Here is a 22,906-nt window from a genome sequence, read left to right as displayed (position 1 = left end):
ATCCCTGGCAGTGTTCAAGGCCAGGCTGGACAGAGCCTTTGGGCAACATGGTCTAGTGTGAGGTGTCCCTGACCACATCAGGGGAGTTGGAGCTAGATGATCTTATCCAACCCTAACCAGATGATCCTTTTCAACCATAACCAGTCTATGATTCTATGAAATGGCCAGAATCCTGCCCATGTTGTCCCACTGGAATGACAGGCACATCACCACATGAACCACACCAGCACTCATCCCAGCCTAACCTACCCTTGGGTTAGTGATGATAGGCACTGGTGGGGAGGTACTCACGTAGTGATCTGTGTCTCCATGAAGATAAGAATGAAGACCAGGAGGGCCGGGATGGCAGAGGCAAACATCATCCACACTGGAAAGGTCCCGCTGCTGCCCATGGGGTGAATGAACCAGCCACGCTTGTGAGGAGATGTGACTGACAGGCCAGAGGGGACATTCAACTTCTGGAGGTGTAGCCACAAAACCCAGCAGTTAGTCATCAATAGACACATGCCCACAGCTTCACACAGGATAGCCTTGATCCTCCTGGTCTTCCTGGTCTGAATGCCTCAGATGACAGGACAAACACCCTGACCCGAGCAAGACTTTCTCATGGATAATCCCCTTCAGTGAAAAAATTCCATGTGCCCTAACATAGGCCTGTCTCATTTCCTTTCCGCTATTGGAATTCCCTTCAGTTTTGTCCAAGAGGCCAAGGAAGTATCTTCCCTCAGGAATAGCACTCCCATGTCAGTGGTTGCAGAACAGAGTAAAACACTCCTTGACCTCTGCTTGCACAAATCAAGTGTCCTGAACTTGCCTGCCCTTCTCTGAGGTGCCTTTTCAGACTTTCCAAGCTTTTTCCGAGACATTTTTCAGTATAGTTTTTGCAACGCGAGCCCCAGGAGTGGCCACATTCTCTGGAAATGACCCTACTCTGATCACATTCAGAGGGACTAACATGCCTGTGCTCCTACCAGAGACCACGCAGCTCCCTAGCTGTATATCACCCCGACCCTGCGCTCACCAGCATTTGAACTTTCAGCTCTGCAATGCTCTATGGCAGTTCTTGCTATCTGCCTGTATGAGCACTCCAGGGAGAGTTTATGATTTGCATTTATGTTAATCAGCATAAGTATGAATAATATTTCTGGAATGCTTGTACTTGAGCTAAGCTGTGTAACTAAGTGCCATTTTCTCAGAAAGCTTTGTACATATGCTGAGTTAACACTGAACTGATAATGCTTTTGATATTAACTGTAGAAGTCTAGAAGAAGGGTATGAAAAGAATGTAACAAAGTGCATGATTTTACTAACATCTGATAAAGCCAGATTTTTCATTGAAATTTAAATGAATAGAAATGCATTTGGATTCAGTTAAGCCTTGGGCTGTCTGGAAAAAAAGCTTGCATGCTGAATAGAAACTACCTTTCACCCTCTGCCCAATGTCAGCTGAAAAAAATAACAAACCAAAAATACATGATTACACATCTACTAAAAAAGGGGGGAGAAAGAAAACCTGTAATGTGGGTCTGTCTGATAACATTTCAGTTTGTGCATAAACTGGGAAAAAAGATCATTGTATTTGAGGCAAAGTGATCAAAATATTTAGCAGCCTATAGTCAAGAAGAGCATAAATATGCTAGAACATGTTATGAACAAAGAGGCAGGAAATACGAAGCTCCTGTTGCACAAGAGCAGGCCATAGTGTCTCAGGGATCACTGCTGGGATGCAGGAGGGGTTCTAAGGGTGGTGCTGGTGCCTCCTGCATGTACCATACCTGCGTGTATGTGTCAGTGATGGTGTAATCCACCAGCACCATGACCAGTATGGAGATGGGGATCCCGAAGTCTCCGATGATTCGCCGAGCCTGCAGAACAAACACCCTCGTTGGCAAAGGGAACGGGCCAGCTATGTCCATCCACCCTGCTACACGAAGCGTGCAGGAAAGCAAAGCCCCAGATGGGGCGAAGCACCACTGCAAACCTGAGCACTGCTGCTGACCAGGGTAAGTGACCTCAGCCTTGACCCATACGGCTGCACATCCCAATGCTCACATAACACAGTCCTCCAGCCACTCATAAATGACTAATTGCTCCTATGAGCCTATTTGGATGGTGCTCCAGGTGTTACACAAGCCTTGTATATCCCAAATGAACAAGCTGTAAGCTCTTCCTCCTATATTCTAGTTTAACAGACTTGTATCCAGCTAAAGCTTTCCCAAGGTCCAGAGGACTTTGCAGCAAACGTCACTCGGCAAATCTCACTGGAGCAGAACAATGCAGATACCATCACCAAGTGCCAGCTCTGGTCTGGAGCCTATGGCAGGCTTCTGCAGGGTATTTAAGGGATTGCTAGTGTTTATTTAGGGGATGGTCCAAATGCTCTGAGGAACAAAGGTCTGTAGCAAGAAACATTATTTGTTGGGCACATCCCTTGTCCTTAACATCTGGGTCCCACACCCTTCTCACCTTTCCTCCTAAGAAACGGCTGTTCTTGAACTTGCGCATAAAGAAGGCAATGAAGAAGGTGCCTAGCATGAGGATGAGGGAGAGGAGAGCAGTGTTGGGCTGCATCCTGATTCCCAGTGACATCGCATCCGCAGAGAGCATGCTGGCATTCAGGCCACTCTGCACATTCGGTGGGTAGAATTTCAGCAGAGGATGTTCTGCAAACACCTGGGCAGGTGAGAGAAGCAGCAGGTGCTGTCACCACAAGGAGGGGCAGGTGGCATTGTCACTACTGGGGGCAAGGGGAAGCAGAGATGTCCTGCTCTGTGGAGAGGTGAGAGCAATAGATGGTGGGTGCAAACAATCCCAACATCTGTCACCTTGCCTCGCAACCTACCCAGCTGGAGAGGGCTGGGGAGAGAAAAGTGGCCCCTCTTTAATGCCTCCTGCAGGAAAAGAAGGGGAGACAGACATTAGGGCTCATCCTGCCAGTCTCTGTGGTGACACAGGGGCCAGCTGGGCTGGGGCATGAGAGGACAAAAACGATCTGCTCTGCAGAATGTCTAGGAAAGCTGTGGCAGAGCTGGCCCTTTCCCCCTACTTCCTATACACTAAAGCAGCAGGTTCCTGGGGAATGGAGAGACGCAGCAGCTCATCTCTCTGGGGAAGGTTCACCTTGTACAGTTTGTAGAAGGTCTCGTAGATAAAGATGAGGGAGATGAGGAAAGCAAAGATCTCCTGGGTGAAGGGCGAGATGTAGCGCACCAAGAAGCTTCCCTCAGCTGCCACAATAATGAAGATGAAGACGATGAGCCACAAACCAATCCACACTCTGCCTGTCAGATACTCAATGCCTTGTGTCTGGCAGAACTGAAATGGAAAGGGGAAGGAGTTACTCATGGCTCCTTAGGCTGCCTCCTACATCTGCTCCCCATTAAGTTCAAAGATTCTCCTGATAAAAACATCTACATCTGCTTGGACACCCAGCACAGAGACAGTGAACTCAGGGCTGGAGTCACACATAAAGTTGCAGACTTTGCATTAACACCGGCCAGATCACACCAAGCAGGGCTTTACTGCTCCAGTCTTTGTAACAGTACCTCCTTCACTCTCTGCTGAAGCCATCCCATGCATGATGCTCCCCATGTCACCCATATGGAGATGCCATTACTCAAACACAGTTCTCCACTGCTCTATGCACTCAAAAGCAAAAGACTGTTCCCCACAAAGGAGAGCCTGAGCAGCCTGCTGGTCCCACTGCGTAAAGGCCATGTTAGCTGGTGCATGATCCCAGATGGTGCCCTTTTTACACATACAGGAGAAAAGCCCCCAAGCTGTCACCACAGAACAGAACATCTCCACTGCCTCTGCTCATCCACCCATAGCAACACCAACTACTTCCACTACTTCCAGCACAAATCACATCCCTTCCTTTGCAGCCCTCCTAGTACCACTACAGACAGTGCCCTCCCACAGGGCAGAGGTACACCATTGTACACAATGGCTGGGCAAAGCAAAAGCAGTCAGTGAGAAGTGCAGTCACAGGAGAGCAGAAAAATTCCCACTGCAATGGCATCACCAGCTCCAAACTCTTGACACATCTAGGTGAAAATATAGCTGTAGGAAAAAAAACACGTTAAAAGCCCAAGCATGCCCTAGCATGCTTGGGTATCAAGCATCACCATCAGAAAAAAAGGAGAAGGATTAGACCCACTGCTTGTTAGTATGGTGACACAGACATCCTTTTAACTGTGAAGAGGTTATGCTACTTGAAAAAGAAACATGTCCATCCTGGCTGGCTAGGTTATCTCTGTACATGGGTAGAGGTTGTGAAACGATCATCAATAAAGGAAGCACCAACAATACTACCGTATTATAGACCAGTATTTTAGGATGCAGCATTGTGCCAGGATAGACTGCAGCACAGGGCAGGGTGACTGATGCTCCCTTCACAGCAGTAGAGGAGTGTTGTTACCACTGTTACACCTCAAGAGGGTCAGAGCACAGAATACAGCAACAAGCCCCTGTGGTGTGACATGCAAAGGGTTAGCAGAGCCAGAACCAGCCCTGACTGAGGTGAGGGCATCCTGAAAGGACCCAAGGAGTCCACACCACCAAAGACCCTTTAAAGAGCTGAGAAATGCCTGCTGCTCTCTCCAACACAAGGGCAGAGCAAGCAAGTGCCAAGCAGAGACACTGCCTCACATGTACCTTGTAAAAAGCTTCTTCAAACACCAGCAGAGGCCCTGAGAAGCCAATGACCAGGAGCGGTTGAGCTCCAAGCAGGGAGAAGAGTATCCCTAAAACCGAGGTGGAGATTATCAGCTCAGAAACCCCCATGAGACCTTCAGTTTTCTCCCCTGGGAAAGAAAAAAACATGTGAGTGTTAAAGCCTGGACAAAACCACTGTCACCACAGGCAGGCAGGCTGCAGACACAGCTCCAGAGAGAGGAGGCAGGCCTCCGTCCCATCAGTCAGAGGTCCCCTGCATTGGGCAGGGAGCACAGAGGGAGCCTGGGGAGCCGAGGCTGGAGAGGCCAAGTGGCAGTGAGGGGGCAAGGCAGCAGCTGAGGCACAGCACTGCTGCTCTCCCAGAGCAAGCAGCACTGAAGCCCACCCCAGCACAGCATCACACAGACACAGCCAGTGTCCCAGCGTGCAAAGAGCAGACCAGAAAGCAGGCCCATTACCTAGGAGTCCCCCGAAGGTGATGGCAGGAGAGAGAGCAGCAAAGTAGATGAAGAGAACGGCTGCGAGACACTGGCTGTGCAAGGCGTCTCTGATGTCACTGAGGTATTTGGGGTACCTGCGCTTTATGTCCCGAACCAGACCTCCAAAAAATATTCCAGTCCGCTTCAAAGGGTCGTCCTCAGCTTCCTCCTCTTCTTCCTCAGCTTTCACTTCACACAGCTCTGGAGATACATGGAGGGTAGGGCTTGAGGAGGAGAATGCAGCTCTGTGCTTCGGCTGTCCCTCTGCCCCATGCCCCGTGGAGACCTTCCTCCCGCAGTGCTGACCCCCTGCAGCTGCACATCCCAGCCTCCAGATGCCTCCAACTGCCAGAGCTGCCCACAGCCACTGTTCTACATCCCTTTGCCCCCCTCCCCCCTGCCCACTGCAGGAGCCAGACCCGCTCACCCCTCTGCCAGGCTCTGTGAGGGGAGGGCCCACTGGGGCACGCAGGGCACTAGGCACAAACTCTTTTGCCCAAATGTGAGTGGAGAGACCTTTGGCTTCCTGGACAGCCCCCTCCTTCATGGACTTCTGCTCCCTCTCCTTCCTCTTCATCAGCAGCAACTTCTGGAAGGTGGCAATTGATTTGAGCAAGTCTTTCCCCTCCACCTCGGATGGGGGGATGACAATGCTGCAGTCCAAAAACTCATTGATTGCATTGAGGAGGTCTTGACGGTCATCTGCCATGTATGCAGCCTCGTGGAAGTGCTGGGAGAAGTAGGGAAAAAGAGAGAGGGAGAAGGCTCAGACCAAGACTGCACCCATCTACCTGCAGCCTGGGAATGCTTGCTGAGATCATACAGTAACATCCTGCTCCCTCAACCAAACACTTTACTCACTACTGCCACTCTGTGACCCACATTCCTGAATCCCTCCTCCACATCTTTCTATCCAATGCCCCTCACGGAATCCCATGTCTTTCCTCCCTTCCCTATCCATCTTTTCCAGAGAAACTCCTTGCTTCTGCTTTTCTCCCCAGTGCTCCACTGCTCTTGAATGCTTCTGCAGCATCTCTGCCAGCTGCACGCTCTGCCAGACCACAGGGCGTCTCTCATTGGACCTCTCCATCAATCAAAATCAGATCTGTGCTTCCCAGGTATAGCCTCGTGCCACTTATTCCCTAGGCCAGAAACCACAGCTGGCCAGCCCGTGCCTCTGTTCACAACAAATTACTGTGGCTGCATCAGGCCAAGATCTTTACAAGTTCTGCATGCCATTGCTCAGTCCTGCAGGGCTCTCATTCGGAGCCCAACTCAGACATGTACCAGAAGCCAGGCGCAACAGAAATGAAAGTCGTTTCCTGCCCCTGCAGGTCAAAATTAGAACTTTGCAATAGAATGACATCCTCCCAGTCTGGTGTTGGGTTTGTTTTGAGGGAGAAGCTGGTGGAGTCCTAAAGCACCACAAAATAAAGCACAAGAACCAGGAGCTGAGCAGGGAGAATAAGAGACTCTTGGGAGTCTCCACATGGGAGAGGGAGGGAAAATAGAAGCCTACAGCATGAGGGAAGCCATGCAAGGGAAACCCAGCATAAAAGGGGAGATAGCCTAACAGCAAGGCCAAGATGACAACAAAGTACTCCAAGGAGACCATGAGGAGACAGCAGATTGGAAGGGAGGTGCTGGCAAATGGGCAGAAGTGCTGCATTGCCTCCAGAACGTGCCTGCAGAGAAGGGGCTGGAGGAAGATGAACAAGTGAACAGCCTGTAAAGCAGGTAGGGGACAGCTAAGGTCCCTGCAGCACAGACTCCCTGGAGCCACAGCTTCAAATTGTAAATGATATCATACTCTCTTCATGGCGCCAGCCACTGCGTAACCTTGCTACGGCCAGCCCTGGCTGCGGCAGCTGGCTCTCCTCTTCCAGCAACAGAGGAGCAGAGGCTCAAATGAGTGAGATCAGCCCTCAAACGCAGCGCTGAAGCTGAAATATGGCAACTCATGTCTTCTGGCTACAACCATAGTCTGAGCTAAGCCCTGTGTAACTCCTGGGAAAGGATCTTTCAGCCAAGAGCCCTGTTGCCTGCAGTCCACCTGCTCTGATTGGACTTTTTTGTCCTCACTTCAGGAAGAGCTGGGCACTGGTGAGAGAACAGGCAGGCATTTTACTTGGTTATAGTTACGTGGCACTAAGCAAGGAGAACCCTGTGAACCTCTGATTTTCCTGTCCTGGATGAATACAGCAGATGCTGATTGTCTTTTCTTTGCCTTTAATTCCTTACCAGGATAATTAATTTCACTTTCCTGCCATCTAGCTAGATGGGGGACTTCTAGCAGTCCACACACTTCACAGAAAAGCCTTCCTGCGTTCTCATCTCTCCTCCTGCATGAATGTGCTCCTCTGCATGGATGCCCTAGCTACAGGACAGCTAGAAACCTTCATGCAAACACCAGACAACAATCCCCAGGCATTGCTGGGTCTTTTTGCCAGAGTGGCCTGGGCCAGGCATCATGGTCACACCCTCCTCTCCTAAGTTTGTGAAACGTCAATTGAACACAACTCCTCTAACCTTGGGCAGTCCTTTACTCTTGGTTTTACATACAGCCCTTTCTTCACCCAGCCTAACACTCTCTGTCCCAGCCAAGTGTCTGTCCTCCTCTTCCCTTCATACTGCAGCATCCTACCTTGGTCAAGGTCAGCTGCTGTTAAAAATCCCAGGTGCTCACTTCTGCCTGCGCAACCTGGGCCTTTGCATAGCATCTCTCAGAGCTCTCATCCCAGGACTGACTTCGGAGGAGCTATCGAAGCTCCTTCACCTATGCGCCAGCATCACTATCCATCAGCACCTCACCTTGTCGGACATAAGAGTGGAGATTGAGCGGCCAATTTCATGGTAGTCCATGTTGGCCTGGCTTGGTCCCAGCAGCACAAAGATGAATCTGACAGGAATCGGGACCTCCAGGACAGATTCCAGGAAGACGGCCTCATTTAGTCGGACAAAGGCCATAGTTGGCTGCTCCAGGAACTGCACGCAACCTACCAGGAGGCAATGTTTTGAGCAGAGTCAATAACTGGGGTGAGCTGTAGTGGGCTGCAGGGGTTTTGGGGGTTCCCGCAAGCCCTGCAGTCCTGTTTTCTCCAGACCACTGACACAGCAGTTTTCCCCATGACCACATTCCAAGGACTGCTCCAAGTCCCCTATTAATTGATCATTCCCAAGCAGTGCTATCTTCTTTAGCTTCCCAGTTATCCCATTCTTAATCTCTTACAAATAGGTTCTACTTATACTATAAGGGTCTAATTTTAAATCAGAAGGCCACTGCCTCATAGAAGGAAGTCTCTTAGACGTTACTTTCATCAAACAAACTTCTAATCTCATCAAATAATGAAATCAGGTTTCCTTGACATGACCTATTTCCCATAAACCTCACTGCTTGGTAATAATTACATTCTTATTCTTTAGCTCTTTATTAATTGAATCCCATATTAGCTCTGCCATTGTATTGCCTGGGAAGGACGTCGGGTTAAACAACCTACAGGCACTGGATCGCGGTCCTTCCTTTCTTGAGCACTGATGCTATAAGCTTATTGCTGTTTTTCCTGTATGTTCCCTGTATTCCTAGATTATTTTTTTTTCCTTAGATGGAAATGAGCCAGTTCTCTAGACTCATAGGTGCAAACTGCAGTTTGTTTTACAATGTCCACATTTCATCAATGTTTGGCAGTCTCCTCAGTTCCTAACAGATTGGGAAGTACTCTCGCATCCTCTGGCACACCAGCCGCTTCCTTCCCATGCCGAACACAAATGTTTTTTGAATACTTGTATTTCTCTGACATTATTACTGATCTTTCTGCCATCTGCATCCAGCAAAGAGCCATGTTCTGTGTCAGACTGGCAAATCTGGGCCATCCTAGTGGCCAAGCAAATCCCAAGACACAGCCTTACCTCAGAAATGGCCAGTGTTTACTTATCTAAGTGCATTTATGAAGCTGATTTGGCCTCGTTGTGGTTAAGCATCAGCTTGATTGAGCTGCCAAGCCTCTTTGCCTGAGCTTTTAATCTACTGTATAGGCGATGGCATTTACTTTGCTTGTAGTGCATCTGCATTTGCTGAGAAGTTAATGCCAGAGAAGGGCTGAGAAGGACTACTCTTGTGGTCCAAGGCACCAAGCCCACTGATGCTTGAGCCTGCCCACTCACAGCCCTTTTGTACAGAGAAATATCCCCTGGCATCACTATGTCTGATACCTGAGACCTTGCCACCAGCCAGGCCCTGCTCCCAGAAACTCAAAGCTCCCTGGCACACACAGCCAGCAACCAACACTGCCCCTGGCAGGGCAGGGCCCTGCTGCTGGTGAGGTGTGAAAAGGCCAGACGGAGGGCAGTGAAGGCCAGAGAACAGTAGCAGGGCTGACAGCAGTCACTGCCTGGCCAATAGTCCCTCAGGCATCACTTAGACACTTCTAAGCTGCAAAATAGGATCTTATGGTGAGCTTTGTAAGACTTTCTCCTCTAAGTTGCGCCCCAGCTCCCAGCAGCAGTGTCTATCAACCTCTTAATTTAGGAAAAGAACTACCCAGGCACCCCATGCATTTACCACAGAGAAACAAAATGTGCACCATCAGCAAAGCAGAGAGCATAAAAGGCTCTCTTCCCAGCTGAACTTTGAGAACATGTACAACAAGATGACCAAATACCCCTCAGGAAGAAGGGCACAGACAGCTAGGGCCAGACCATGATCTGCCCTAGCGGTGCACTCTTTTGGTGCTGGGAGACTCTACATGTCACCTCTTACCCACGAGGACCACTGTGGCCTCTGCATCTTCAGGGATCTTTTCCATCAACTTCAGGTATTTACGGTGGCCCTCAGAGTTATGGAGATGTGGGGTTTTCTGCCAGGGAAGAATACAGACAAGTAAGGATGACATCCCATGCCATGGTCTCCCCTACACAGTCCCACTGGTGTATCTGCAGCTGGGCTTGCCTTGGCTGCACGCCCAACACCCTGCTTCACAGGCAAGGCACCCTCACAGCAAAGGCCACTCTCCAAGCACCAGGGCTGTTGCTGCCATTGCATTTGCATACAGTGGGAGGCTAAAATTAGGCCCCGAAATCATCGTGCAACGACCTGACTTCCAGCGCTCCAGTGATCCAGAGGAGCACAGCCCTTGCAAGTACAAGACCCACCATAAGGGGGCTCAGATACGGGCACAAAGGGCTGCCACCAGCCAACAGTTGTTCCCAGGGTGTGGAAAAAGAAGCACTAACCCCTGACGTCACCCTCACCTCCTTGCACTCTGTCTCACTGGCCTTGGGATCAGCCATCTCAATGCGCTCTTCCCCCATGAGGGGCACACAAGTGTCGGTGTGGTTGTGGTGGTGGTTCCCCACGATGGAGTTCATGCTGGAGCTGGAGTGGTTCCTCGGGAAGAATCCCTCTTTCTCATCATTGGGGTGGCTGAGAGGGAGAGTGGTGGCCATGAGGGGACCCGCCGCCCTTGCCACCTGGAGCTTGCAGGTAGTCCCCAAGCCCTGGCACCCACCTGTGCTTCAGCAGCAGGGCACGCAGCACATTGGCTCTGTCTTCTGCTCTGATCTGGTCAGAGATGATCATGGTCTCCACCATGAGGTGGGCAATGCCAGGCAGAGTGGTCTGCTCCAGGTCAAGGAGGACAGCACCTGCCAGCAGGAGGGGAAGAGCCCTGCTCATAGCATGCAATGCTCCCCTACACATGCACACTGTGGGACACAGCTGTCCCCCCAGAAGCCACACTTCGGTTGGGGTACAGATTCTCTCAGCTGAGAAACGCCCCAAGTCCAGGTGTCCCATGCCCTCTGTGTAAACTCTTGTTCCAAGAGAACTCAAAAGCTCCAAGATGCACTGATAGCTCTGGTATGCCCCTCTCATTTTGGTCTCCCACTGACCAAACTTGCCTTTTCATACCAACAATAGGTAAAAGATATGCTGGCCCAGGAACAGCTGGGTGTTAGAGCTGCCATGTGCCTGAGAGCAGCAAAGCAGAGCAAGGACACAGCACCCTTGGGCTAATGTAAACCGTGGCAACAAGGGTGCGGGATGGTCTGTCTTTACAGACTCTACATGGAGCCTGGACGCAGACACCATTGGCATGTCTCCAGTTAGTGACAGAAGCTGTCCAGCAAAACCTGTCCAGAGCAAGAGACAAACTCTAGCCTGCCATTCCTGACTCACCATGGGCAATTGTCTTCCTGAGCTCCAACAGGCTGCGGAAGGACAGTGAAGCCACGTGGGGCTTCCCCCATCTTGCTGTGTCCTCCTCTACATCCTCCTCAAACTTGATCCAACGGGCTGTCTCCCTCCAGTGCATCTCCTGGTTCTTATCCACCACCAGCTCATTCAGCTCCACAAACACCTGTATGAATTACAGTGAGGACATGAGACTTCATGATGCAGGCAGCTCTATGAGCGATAGGGGAGCTTCAGGTTTGTTCTCAAGTACCACTTAGTCTAAAGTGCTGCCTGAGCAAGCCTGCCTTACTTAACCAGAGGCTTAGCGAACAGAAGCAGGCAGGACAAATATTCTTGGCAGTGTAGCAGGAGCTCTCATTAGCACATGGAACACCAGAAAGCTCCTAAGTCAGATGCATTGGGCAGAGGAAAAAGAATGATGCCATGCCGCATCCCCTTCTACCAAACTGTGACCGTTTTGTCCTCTGCCTGTTTGTTGGTTTCCCCCAAAATTCCCAACACTTACCAGAGATGGCGACATTACTGTGCTGCCAACTTTTACAGTAGCACTACCATTTCTGTGACTTTTTAATATCTTTCCTAAGATCAAAGCTTTGTGATTTCAGAGAAGTCTCTGCTTTTATTGAAAACAGTGTATTTTCGTGATAATGGATAAGAGCTTGAAATGTCACCCCCAAGGTAATGTAAATAATTATACTGAAACAACATTTATCATATCTTAAAATGCCCTGATTTATGGCTTAAGGCCATAAATCCCAGGCAATTGTGGAAGGACAGCACATGGATACCTCGTGGGGCTTTCTATCCAACTTTTTCTTCTTCTTCTTCTTTTTGACAGAAGGAGTTGATGCTAATTTTTTGCTTGTCCTGGTGATCTGACTCCGAGATGGTTTTTTCATCAGATGCCTTCTCACACCAGGGTTATCTTCAAAACGGTGGCCTGAAGACACAGGGAAGGGAAAAAGACCACCAGTTTGTCTAGTGGAAAGACACTGCCTGGCAGGGAAATACATCGAAACCCACCCTTCTCTTATTAGCTTATGCTAGCAAAGCCCTGACAGTTGGAGCACTCACCGTCATCCTCCAGACCTTTGAAGATCCTTCCTGCCTTGTGTCTACTTTCAGCTCTTCCAGACGTCTGTGAGCTAATTCCTTCGAGAATAAGGCTTCCTCCCACGCTGTGCATACACTGGAGCATCATTGCAAAAGCATTCATGATACCCAAGTAAGATCTGCATGAACCCACCTCATGCTCCACCAGTGCAGAACAACCTGAAGCTTTGTCTGCATAGCTCTGCATTCAGAACAGGCAGGCACCCGGCTGGGGCTCATTTCTCCCACTGGAGGAAGGTCCGGTGCTCAGCAAGCATAAAGGGCAGTGAAGGGGAAGGATATTTAGCTGCTGGTCTGGGAGACACATAGAAATATCAATGACTGTTTTATTTAATTGTGCAATGAGACTGTAGAATCACAGTGCAGACCAGGGCTGCATGGAGGCTGAGCTCCAGCTATAGCTGTTTCTAGATGATCCTCAGTGCCTGCCACTGTAATCCCCTCTGAAAGGTCTATGTTACAGAGTTCAAATGGCAGAATCAAAGCCTCCTGAAGCCTCCAAGAGTGGCTGTTGGGGCTGCATTATAGCCCCCCACCAAGATACCGCTGCTGTTGCCTAGCTAGCGCCCGCAAAAACCTGGCCACAACCATGCCAGACTTTTGCAATGCCAGAGAAACAGCACTTTGGCAACAACCTGCCATGGAGAGTAGTTTCCCTGGACTATCCAGTGTATCTTCCTCAGCACAGACAGACCATGAGGATGAGGAAAGCCTTGGAGTCTGGCTCCAGGATGGACAGGCTCGCCAAGGGAGGTCATGGAGTCAGGGGTTTTGCTCAGCTTCAGTCCATTGAGGCTTGCTGACCATGCTTGTAAGGCAAAGACAAGGTCTTCTCCCTGGGGGACCAAGGGCAGCTCTCCATTGGCTGAGATGAATGTTAAGTCTCCATGTACTTTTCTGCACTTAGCTTCAAGACTGGAAGCTCTCAGGTCACAAGAGGTAGCAAAAAGCGCTGGGTTTGAAGGCCACGTGGTCTCATTTTTATGCATCTCTGGTGTGGAAAGATGCACCCATCATCAGGCCAGGCATACCATGGCCATGCTCCTTGGAAATCTGTGTTGCCAAACTAAGCATAAAATGAATCAATACTGAGCTTCAAGGCATTTTCCCCCATTGGCTGCCCTGCTGATGCATGTCCTGCTGACAGCTGGACTCCTCCCTGCTCCACTTACTGCATTGCAATGTCAATAGGAGCCAATAACTGCCTATCACTATGAATACTTCTGGGAGCTGGGCACATGTGGGGCTTCCTTGGACTTTTGCACGGATTTCTCAGTTCCTGTGCACATGGCAGACACTTCATCACACTCAGTGCAGGCTCATGCATAAAACAAAGTTCACCAGGCAGATGATCTTGATATCTGGCACCTTTGCTCCAATCCGTGCAGCTTCTGATTCTCCCATGCAACCTAAGACTCATTCTTACCATGTCCCTGGAAGACTAGGGCCAGAGGACGCTCTGCCCAGCAAGAGAGAGCACTCACCCAAAGCACAGTAAGCCTCCCCCATGGTGATGACAACCTGCCACACAGTACTCAGCAATAGCCCTGGAATGCACACACAGGCGTTCAGTCTCAGCCGCCAAATGGTTGGAGGACAGATAAAATAAGAGGAGCCAAGTTTCCTGCCAGCATCTCCAGTGACTCCCACACTCTGACAAGGACAGCAGCCAGAATGTTGCAGGCTCAGAACAAATTGGTGAAGGCACACCTTCAGAGCTCTACGTAAGACTAAGGAGCGATGCACTTGTGGCTACTGAGATGACAGCTGGGGGGAAACAACTCATAGAAGCAGGGTGGACACATGGGCTTAATTTACGAAGAGGCTCCTGGCTTTGGAAGTCCCAAAAGGCTGCTCCAGGCAGAGCAATCTTTCTGTGTCACATCAGATTGGTGCTTCCCCCAAATTAAAGTCCAGCTTCACTAAGTCTTGGGTCCTTACTCAGGACAGGATCTTGGACTGACACAAAAGGGTGATGTGCCCAGGGCATAGGAGCTCTGCCCTCCTTGCTTGGAGCCAAACTCCCCAGGATGAGTTGAAGGAGCCAAGGACAGCTCTTCCTTCATGTCTTCTCCAGTGCTCCCCAGGAGCAGAGAATGAGACAGTGACAATATCTGAGGACACAGAATGAGTCCTATGGTAACTACAATGAACTGGTATGCCACCCTCCCACACAGCATCTCCTACAGTCTCCTCCAGATCTTCTTGCTACCTTGGCTTCCAGTCAGATTTCTTGGGATGACCAAGCTCCTCTTCCATCAACTTACATCTGAAGATGACAAATACAACTTTGCACTTGTTAAAGTCTCTCGCAGAGTGGCTGTGAGTCAGTCCAACTTGGCAGGCAATTTCTTTCCATTTGTGTGTAAGCTCAGGCTTCCCTCTTTTCATTACCTTCTATTCAGAAGCAGGAAGTCCAGAAAGAGGAATCAGAGTATTTGTATCAGTACTAGCGAGCTACTTGCTATCCCCGCATCACAAAAATGGTGCACACTTCCCATGTACCCCAATGCTTAAGTTATACCAAGAAAACAAAAAAAGATTGAAACTCAATTTCTTTGAATATTTAAAATTAGACTAAACAAAAGGCTAATCAACATACAGTAAATCACAACACTGTGCTGGCTTCTGGAAGAAGCCCTGCCCTGCACAAAGCCTAAGTCTCTCCTGGCTGATGCTAAGTTCAATGTGATAGGGACAGCTGGAACCCAGCTCATCCCTTCTGCCATGCAGGTCTCCTTGCCCAGCTCTCCCCATGCTCTGAGCACTAAAAGGAGTGCAAGGAGAGCAGCTCAGGTCCAACAAGGACTCACTCTGCTCAAAAGCTATTAAATTCCTCCTGGATCTGAGTTGGTCCTGGAAGAGGTACTGCTATGCAGTAAGTAGGTGGGCAAACAGCACTGGCTGGACATAGGTTCCTCACAGAACTGACTCTGGTGTCTCTGCCACCTCTGTCTCCACTATATCTCTCTGCAGGATTCACCCACAGTGTGTATTCATTTTGCAGAAATAATTAAAGAGTTGACTGTACAACACATCCTTTTTCAAGCACCTGCAGTATTAGCTGTAGCAATGAATGAATGTGTTAACTGCTAGCAAGGCAAATTTCCCCTCTTTATAAGGGACGCACACCACACCCTTGCAGAAGCTATCTGCCCTTCTACCTTCCCAAGAATAGCTATCCTTTCCCGTGTGAGACTGGGGCAATTTCTCACACTTCTAATGTACAGTTTGCTCAGCTCAGGACAGCTGATGGAGCCAATTTGCTTCACGTTTCTATTTTGAACTTTGCTGCTACTACAATGTCTATCAATTCACCGTAACAAATAGCAGACCCAGCCAGAAGCAAATCCCCACTTGCTGCTCCCTGCAGAAGCACATAGGCAGACATTTCTTCCCCAAAGGGCTGTAAAGATGGGCTAGCTGAGAAACAGAGCACTACGCTGGGACTGGGAGGCAGGGGAAGTTACATGTTTTGCCTGACATCACACAGAGAGACTGTGGCAGAGCCAGAATCTCAACCAAGGCATCTTGATTCCCTGTTGCAAGCACTGTGCCTCCCCACTCCTGTGTGCAAAGCCAGTAAGAGGACTAGTTCTGGGACTGCATCACCCTCTCATGTGTGCTCCTAAAATCCCTTGAAAAATTAACACATGACCCAGGCCATGAAAAGGACATTTGGGCAACCACCACAAAGCTATGGCTATGAACCATGTCACTTCCAAGGTGACAGACGAAGCCACCTTCAAACCGTGAGCTACCACCATCTGCCCAGGAAGGACCGCCTGCATGAGGTGGGAGCAAGGCTCTGGATTTTGCACAGTCCCCGCAACAGCTGAGATGCAGCTCTCCACAAGGGATGCGCAGGTCTGAAACAGATGCGGAGAAGTTCTTTGTCCTTGGGATTCCTATTCTCTCTTTCCCTGCTTTTCCCACTCTTGCTTCCTTCCTCTTTTCCTGCTTCCAGGCACCCCAGCCAGCCTGCCTTTAGCTAGTTTCACAGCCAAGCTTAAGCCTCCAGACACAGGGTTTAAATTATTTTTTCCTCGAGGCATTAGGCTAAGGTGCAGAGGTGAGAATCTGATACCCAACTCTGCTGTTGGATCCACAGCTCAGCTCAAATTCCAGCAAACAGAGCACTGTCACCTTGTGCCACAGATAGAAGGGGAAACGCCTCTGTCCTTATACACAGCTCAGAGCAGCTGCTTTTTCTCTAGCCACAGAACAGGCCACATCCTGATAAGCACAAACAGCAAGATGCAGCTATCTCTGAAGCTGCTTGAGTGAAACACAGAGAAGAAACTCAGCACTCTGACACAGATCTGTACAAAGACCTCAGACAGCCACACAGACCCCAGGCAGACCCGCTGGTGCCCCAGTCACACAGTGGGGCAAACCATACCTCCTCTAAACCAGGAGACCAACCTGACATAGGGAGGGTACATACAGCAAAACAGGGTGGGGGATATACACTTTAGCTGGGGGCTCTGATCTACAGCTGCAACTGCTCCGGTACTTACAGGTGGGCTCCCCGCCTGGGTAGCCCAGATGATTTCTGATGGCCTCCCATAAATCATAGTCTTCAAAATTGAAGGCAAATTCACCCAAGTCTTCATAGCCAAGCGAGTTCCGAATATGGGTGCTTCCTGCTACCTCCGGGCTGCTGCCCCCTTCCGATTCCTTCGCTGCCTCCTCTCTCTCTCGAAGGGTTGTCATTTTGTCCTTGTGAAGGTCAGGGGTCAGGTGCCATGAGCCACTTGCCTTCAGAGGAGGGGCTGGGGTAGCCAGGCTGATGCGCCGAAAGCAAAAACTGCCCCCAGAGAGACTTCACCGCAGCCCTGGGGCCAGCCCCAGTGCCTTGCTTCCTTCCTCACAGGGCATGAAGGTACCGGCTGCAGCAGCCCCTGGGGACTGAGGAGGTCCCAGGAAAGCTGGCTCCACCCAGGCGTGCCTCTGTGGGGTCTGCCCCACCAGTTCCTCAGGAGCAGGGTCCTCGCTGTGCCGCAGGGTCTCTTGCCAGATGCCCAGGGACGCTGCCCCTGTGGTCCAGGGACAGCCAGGCTGCGCGTGCAGCACCGCTTCTCTCCCTCGCTCCCCTCTGGTGTCTCCCTCCCTCTCCAGCCTGCAGAGCAACCTATTGAATTCTCCATGTCCTGGGGCCCAGAGCGTGCATTTCCATGACGTCTCTCCTGTCTGCCCTCACGCCGTGCACAGGGGCAGTCCCCCTCCGAGGCGTTCCAGTGGGGGCAGCTGCCTCTCCTCCAGGAGAGCAGAGCAGAGGGGGAGCTCCTCACCTCAGGTTTTCTGCGATGCCAGAGCTAGCGTGTCACACAGAGGGCTGATAGCAGGGAAAGTGTGTCAGGACAGGAGAGAGCTGGGTCCTGGAGAAATGCAGGGAGCCCTGAACCAGAGAGGGCAGTGGGGTGGGTGGAGGAACAAGCATTTCTGGGATGGGTGTGAGCAGAGGTGCGTGGGGCACTGTGGCTGTTACAAAGCTGACAGACAGGAGCCAGGGCTGCAGAAACAGAGGCTGGGAGACAGGGAATTGAGGAACAGCTCCTACAGCAAGTTGAAGACCATGCCTGGAGCTACTAGGGAAGAGGGCAAAGTAGGGAGAAACAAAGGGCACATGCACTTTTAACGTAAGTAGCGCTGCAAATCCTCACTTTTCATGCCATCCAAGTCAGCAGATGCCAGCATCTGGGCCTCAGCCTCATCCGTGGGGACGCGCTGGTATGCGGCGCTCTCCAGCGTGGTCATGCTGCCAATGCACATCCTCTCCTTCAAGTCATAGGTAACCCGTTGTCCACTTGCCACCTGGCCCCAGGGCTTGCGCTTCTCCCACCCGCGAGACAAGCGTTCCCGAGGCCCTGGAAGGCTGTAGGAACCAAAGAGACTGATGGTAGCAAACAGGGTGAATGAGGATGGGCAATAGCCCCTCAGGTGCTAAGGTCTCTGCTCAGCTCTGACTAGCAAGTCACTGAGAAGGAGCCAGAAGTCACCTATCCCAAAACCTAAAGGTTGCCCCTTCTGCTCCTCCTCTCCTCCCTCACGGAGTGGGATCAGCTTGTGGTCAGTAATGGGGACCCATCTCTGAGCCAATGCCTAACGGTTTCCCAACCTGGCCAAGCCCTGAGGCTTCCCAGCCTGCAGTCAGCACAATATCTCAAGTTAGCTGAAAGGAAGAGTACTGTGGGTGTGCAGCCCAGTGCCTCCAAATCCACACCATGAGAATCCCACAGACCCAAGGAGGTAGGAGGAGCAACAGGGAGTGACTGACCACTGAAGAGCAACCACGTTGTTCACAGCTGCTCTCCCTCAGGGCCCAATGTCCCCTCTGGCTCTGCAGGCAACTTCAGGCTGGGCACAGCCACTACCCTCAGGGACAGGGTCTGTGGAGTGACCCTGACCCAAGGAGAGTGGTAGGGGGCTCAGCACCGCTCACCTACCTGTGGAGGGAGGCAGGGCCTTTGTCCTGCAGCAGGTCAGTGAAGCACGGCACAGGGGACAGGATGCCACACTCCTCCTCTACATGGAACTGCGCGGGGGACACAGCGCTGACAGACTCCTCCTCATCACTGCCAATGGTGAACTGCAGAGACAACGTCCTGACAGCAAGAGCCTGGGCAGGCAGCCTTCACCCCAGTCCCCGGCACACAGATCCTCCCCATGTCCCCACCTTCCAGAATGGGCCACACTGACTTCTCCCACTTGCCCCATACCATGGGACTGGCCATGTTGAGCCCTCCCATATCCTATACACCCTCAGAACAGACACACTGACCTTTTCCCATCTATCTTACACCCCCAAAATGGTGATGCACAACCTCCCCAGCATCCATCCCAAGCAATGGCTCTTCTGCCACTGTCCTCATCTCTGCTAGGCAGGGACAAAACCACTCTTCTCACAATATTGCGCAGCTACAGCCTCTTCCCCCTGAGCAGCACACTCTCTGACCATGTGCCCTGGCACTCTCAAGACATCAGCCCTCTCTCCACCTCCCCCACCTCTGAGCCCCATCCAGATAGGGATGCCCTAGCCTTGCCTTTGGTTTGCTTGAGGGCTCCAGCTTAGGGGATGTGTCCTTCCCACGAGCTTCACCCTCAGACTCTGCAGAGATCTCTTTCTCCTGGGCCTCTTCTGCCTCAGATTCTCCTTCTTCCTCTTCTTCTTCTTCCTCTTCTTCCTCCTCTTCTCCCCCCTCCTCGTCCTCTTCCTGGATGGTGGGGGTGACTTCTGAGGGGGGTACTGAGGTTTTCTTTTTTTTTCTCCTCCTTTTTTTCCTCCTGCTGGTGTGGGGGGGCCTCTTTTGGAACTTGAGGGCAGAAGGGAGGTGAGTGGAAAGGGGATGATGGATGTGGTGCGAGGTTTGGCGGTGGACTGAGAGAGAAAAAGAGAGTCAGGGGCAGGAAGAGGCTGGGAGGAACCTGCCAGGCGCCCCTCCAGGAAACAGCATGGTCTGGAGATCAAGGGCCAGGAAGGGCAAGGAGAGCCACCAGCCCGCAGGGACAGCAAAGCTCTTCCAGTGATGCAGCAGGCTATGACCAGCCTGGGGTGCCTGGGGAGGCAGCTCTTGTGCAGTGCCAAAACACCCCAGCACAGCTCTACTGCCCTGGGGAAAGCAGGACCCCTCTCCCAGTGTTGCCAAAAGCCATTTGCATGGCTATGCAGAGCTATGGTGACCTGCCACAGGCACCATGCCCTTCCCAAACATGTTTCTTACATTCGCAAACAAGCATGATTTAGACCCTTTACATACATTCTAGAGACATGGCTTAGAGTTGGTCTTAGTGTTAGATTTATGGTTGGACTCAATGATCTTAAACATCTTTTCCAACCTAAATGATTCTATAATTTCTTTCCTGCATAGTGTTTTTTGAGTTAAATCGATGCACTTCATTTATCCCTCAGATTTTGACAGCATGTCCCTCCTGCATACCCACAGGAACCACAGACCAAACCTTTTAGTGCAGACGCAACCTAAGTCCACTCTCAGGTACCATGTGGGCTTCTGTCTACCAGGCTCTGAAATGCAGGTTCAATTAAGAGGCTGTCTTTTAAGAACCAGGGTAAAAAACAGGGCAGGAAGATTTTTCTTTAAACGAATCTACAAAGAGAAATTCATCCAGATTTGACCTGAGTGTCGTGGGAATTACAGAGTGAGAAGAAATTAATGGCATCTCTGAGCCTGTGCTCAAAACCAATGATAAGGCACCAGGCAGAGAACAGCGTAAGCTCAGTATCTCCCTGTGAGAGAGAGAGATGGAGAGAGAGAGGGAGAGAGAGGAAAGCCATTTCTGCCAGGTCTACCTGCAGGCACAAAGTCCCGCTCTGCAGGATGCAGATACTGGGCCTGAACCCAGAGCAGCTGAAAACACGGGGGGCATCAGCTACTTGGCAAAGGGGTGTTGCTCAGCAGCTCTTCCTGAGGAATTGTTTCCAGTCTGTTTTGACTTGGTTCCTTCCCCGCTTTCCTGTGACATGGCAGCAGAATCTGTTTATAGTGAAAACTACCTTCAAAGGGCATTTTCAATGGAAGCTGTAACCTTCTCCCTGGGAGAGCCAGGCAGGTTCATTGTTCTGCTGTCATATTTCCTTTCCTTTGGTTTCTCAAATTTTTTCTCCCTTGCTTCCCCCCTTGGGAACAACAGGGATATTTCACACACATCCCTGGTTCAGCAGGAGAGGCTTATGGTGAGATTAAAGGATATTGGGAATGGTTAAACATCTGCAAATTGGAAAGAGGTTGGGCTCTTTATAAACACTTTTTCTTCCAAAGTGTTCTTTACTTTGACTTAACTAGATGCACCCTATTCGTTTTCAAGTTTTGGCAGAAGGACCTTTGTGTCCCACTGCCGCACTCGGGTAGCACTGCTTTTCATGCCACAGATAGGTCAGGCATGAATTTCTAATGTAAGAAGCAGCAAGGAAGGCCCCAGCTGTACTTGCATTGCTCCTTCTACAGCACAAAGCTGCTGGTGAGGACAGCCCATCTTTCTTTTCTGGCTTGTTCACATCAGCCTGAGACAGAAACATTTAATTATGGGATCAGAAGGAAACCAAAGCATTGGGCTGCAGGGAAAGGCAATGATGGCAAGTGTCTGATCTGGCACAGAAGAGGGGAACACTGGTCTTCACCCCTGCACTCAGGCTTCCTCGTGTCAACTGATCACATCTCCACAGAGTTGACCTCAAGGTGGGAAAAATATATCCCTCCCAAACACAAAAGGCTTCATGCCTTCCTCTTCTTCCTCCCTGTCCTCCTGCAACTCCTGTGTGTCCAGCCCCTGCCCTCCTTCCCTGCATTGCCTGCCTGTAAGGAAAGTTATGGCCAAATCAGCGTTCCAGATGTCTGACTACACTTCTCAGTGAATTTGATACAAGAGGTATGAAAAAGTAATTTGGATAGTGAGCTCAGAAGAAAGATCCTGTATATTAGGAATTCCTGGCTTTGAATAGGGCAGGAAGTATTTCTAAACCCAGAGAGCATTCACCTCCATGGGGTTGTATGTTATCTTTCAAATTCCAATAACCCAACCAGATCTTCCAGCTTTATGAATAAGAACTACACAAAACTTCTGATAACCAGATTGACATAATAACATAACAGGGGTACATCAAGAGCTCAGAGGAAAACAAGCTTGGCTCTGACAAAAGAAGAAGGACTCTTCCATTTAGAAGAAAAAAATCCCAAACAGTACAAACCTCTAGTCAAATTTTCAAACAAGCTTCTGCCATGCACGCTCAAGCCAACCCACACACCTGTGCATACAGGCAGAGCTGACGAGCAGGTACATCCTACAGGCACAGGACAGGTATTCATTCCACAGCAAAGCTATTAGCACCTTGCAGCCATGTGCATGAGTGACTGTGTGCTCAGGTGGAAAGCGTTATTTGAATGGACCCTCTATAGAGAAATGACACAAGCAGGAAGTAGCAGCTGGGGTGCACTACAGTAACTTTTACCAGCAAACTTTTACAACAGCCATTGAGAATGAGGAGCCAAGCAGAATATAGCCTGGTGATGTGTTTGGAACATAATGTTCCTGATGCTGTACCCCATCAAAGATAAGCTGGAAAATAAGCAGTATAACTCTGTGGAGAGCAAGAGTGGGAAACTCTCCCAACCAGCACTACTTGTCTGCAACACAAGCAGGCTGCTGCACTGGGGCCTCCTCTTCCTGCCCTTCGCTGCTGTTACTACAAACTAATGTGACCCACCTACATCAGGCAATAGCTTATAGCCACTCTTGTGGGTACACTCTCATTTTATAGCCAAAATGAGTTTGGGCAGACTGGTTGCCTTCATCATGGAAGGGAAGTTAGAGGAATAAACATGTTGAACAGAGGAGTTCAGGTAAGGTAGCTACAGCATTTCAAATTCACACCCCATTTTTATTTTGCAGTCCTTTGAGCAGATAAACCTGATGGTTTCATGGTTGCTAT

At 50.4% G+C, this 22,906-nt stretch overlaps 1 protein-coding gene across 4 annotated transcripts in view; it reads right to left on the bottom strand.

The window, feature by feature from the left end:
* SLC4A3 (solute carrier family 4 member 3) overlaps positions 1-22,906 on the bottom strand; it is a 33,694-nt gene that overhangs the window by 4,472 nt on the left and 6,316 nt on the right. For 2 of the 4 annotated variants that reach the window (XM_061358638.1, XM_061358637.1), the window contains 16 exons: positions 19,506-19,840; positions 18,909-19,051; positions 18,126-18,337; positions 12,135-12,286; positions 11,329-11,509; positions 10,661-10,796; positions 10,404-10,575; positions 9,913-10,009; positions 7,968-8,152; positions 5,673-5,886; positions 5,136-5,357; positions 4,657-4,805; positions 3,121-3,315; positions 2,467-2,673; positions 1,776-1,865; positions 292-458 (listed from right to left, as the gene is read on the bottom strand). In XM_061358638.1, the coding sequence (XP_061214622.1) occupies positions 292-458; positions 1,776-1,865; positions 2,467-2,673; positions 3,121-3,315; positions 4,657-4,805; positions 5,136-5,357; positions 5,673-5,886; positions 7,968-8,152; positions 9,913-10,009; positions 10,404-10,575; positions 10,661-10,796; positions 11,329-11,509; positions 12,135-12,286; positions 18,126-18,337; positions 18,909-19,051; positions 19,506-19,840 (2,857 nt within the window). The other 2 variants (XM_061358640.1, XM_061358639.1) reach the window with 2 other exon arrangements.

Source organism: Neopsephotus bourkii, unplaced genomic scaffold (assembly GCF_033783945.1).
Source record: "Neopsephotus bourkii isolate Nb327-2 ecotype Australia unplaced genomic scaffold, CSIRO-AGI_Nbou_v1 NB_951, whole genome shotgun sequence".
Taxonomy (NCBI): Eukaryota; Metazoa; Chordata; class Aves; order Psittaciformes; family Psittacidae; genus Neopsephotus; species Neopsephotus bourkii.
Note: the sequence above shows the minus strand (reverse complement) of the source record. Positions and strands in the feature narration are given on the sequence as shown.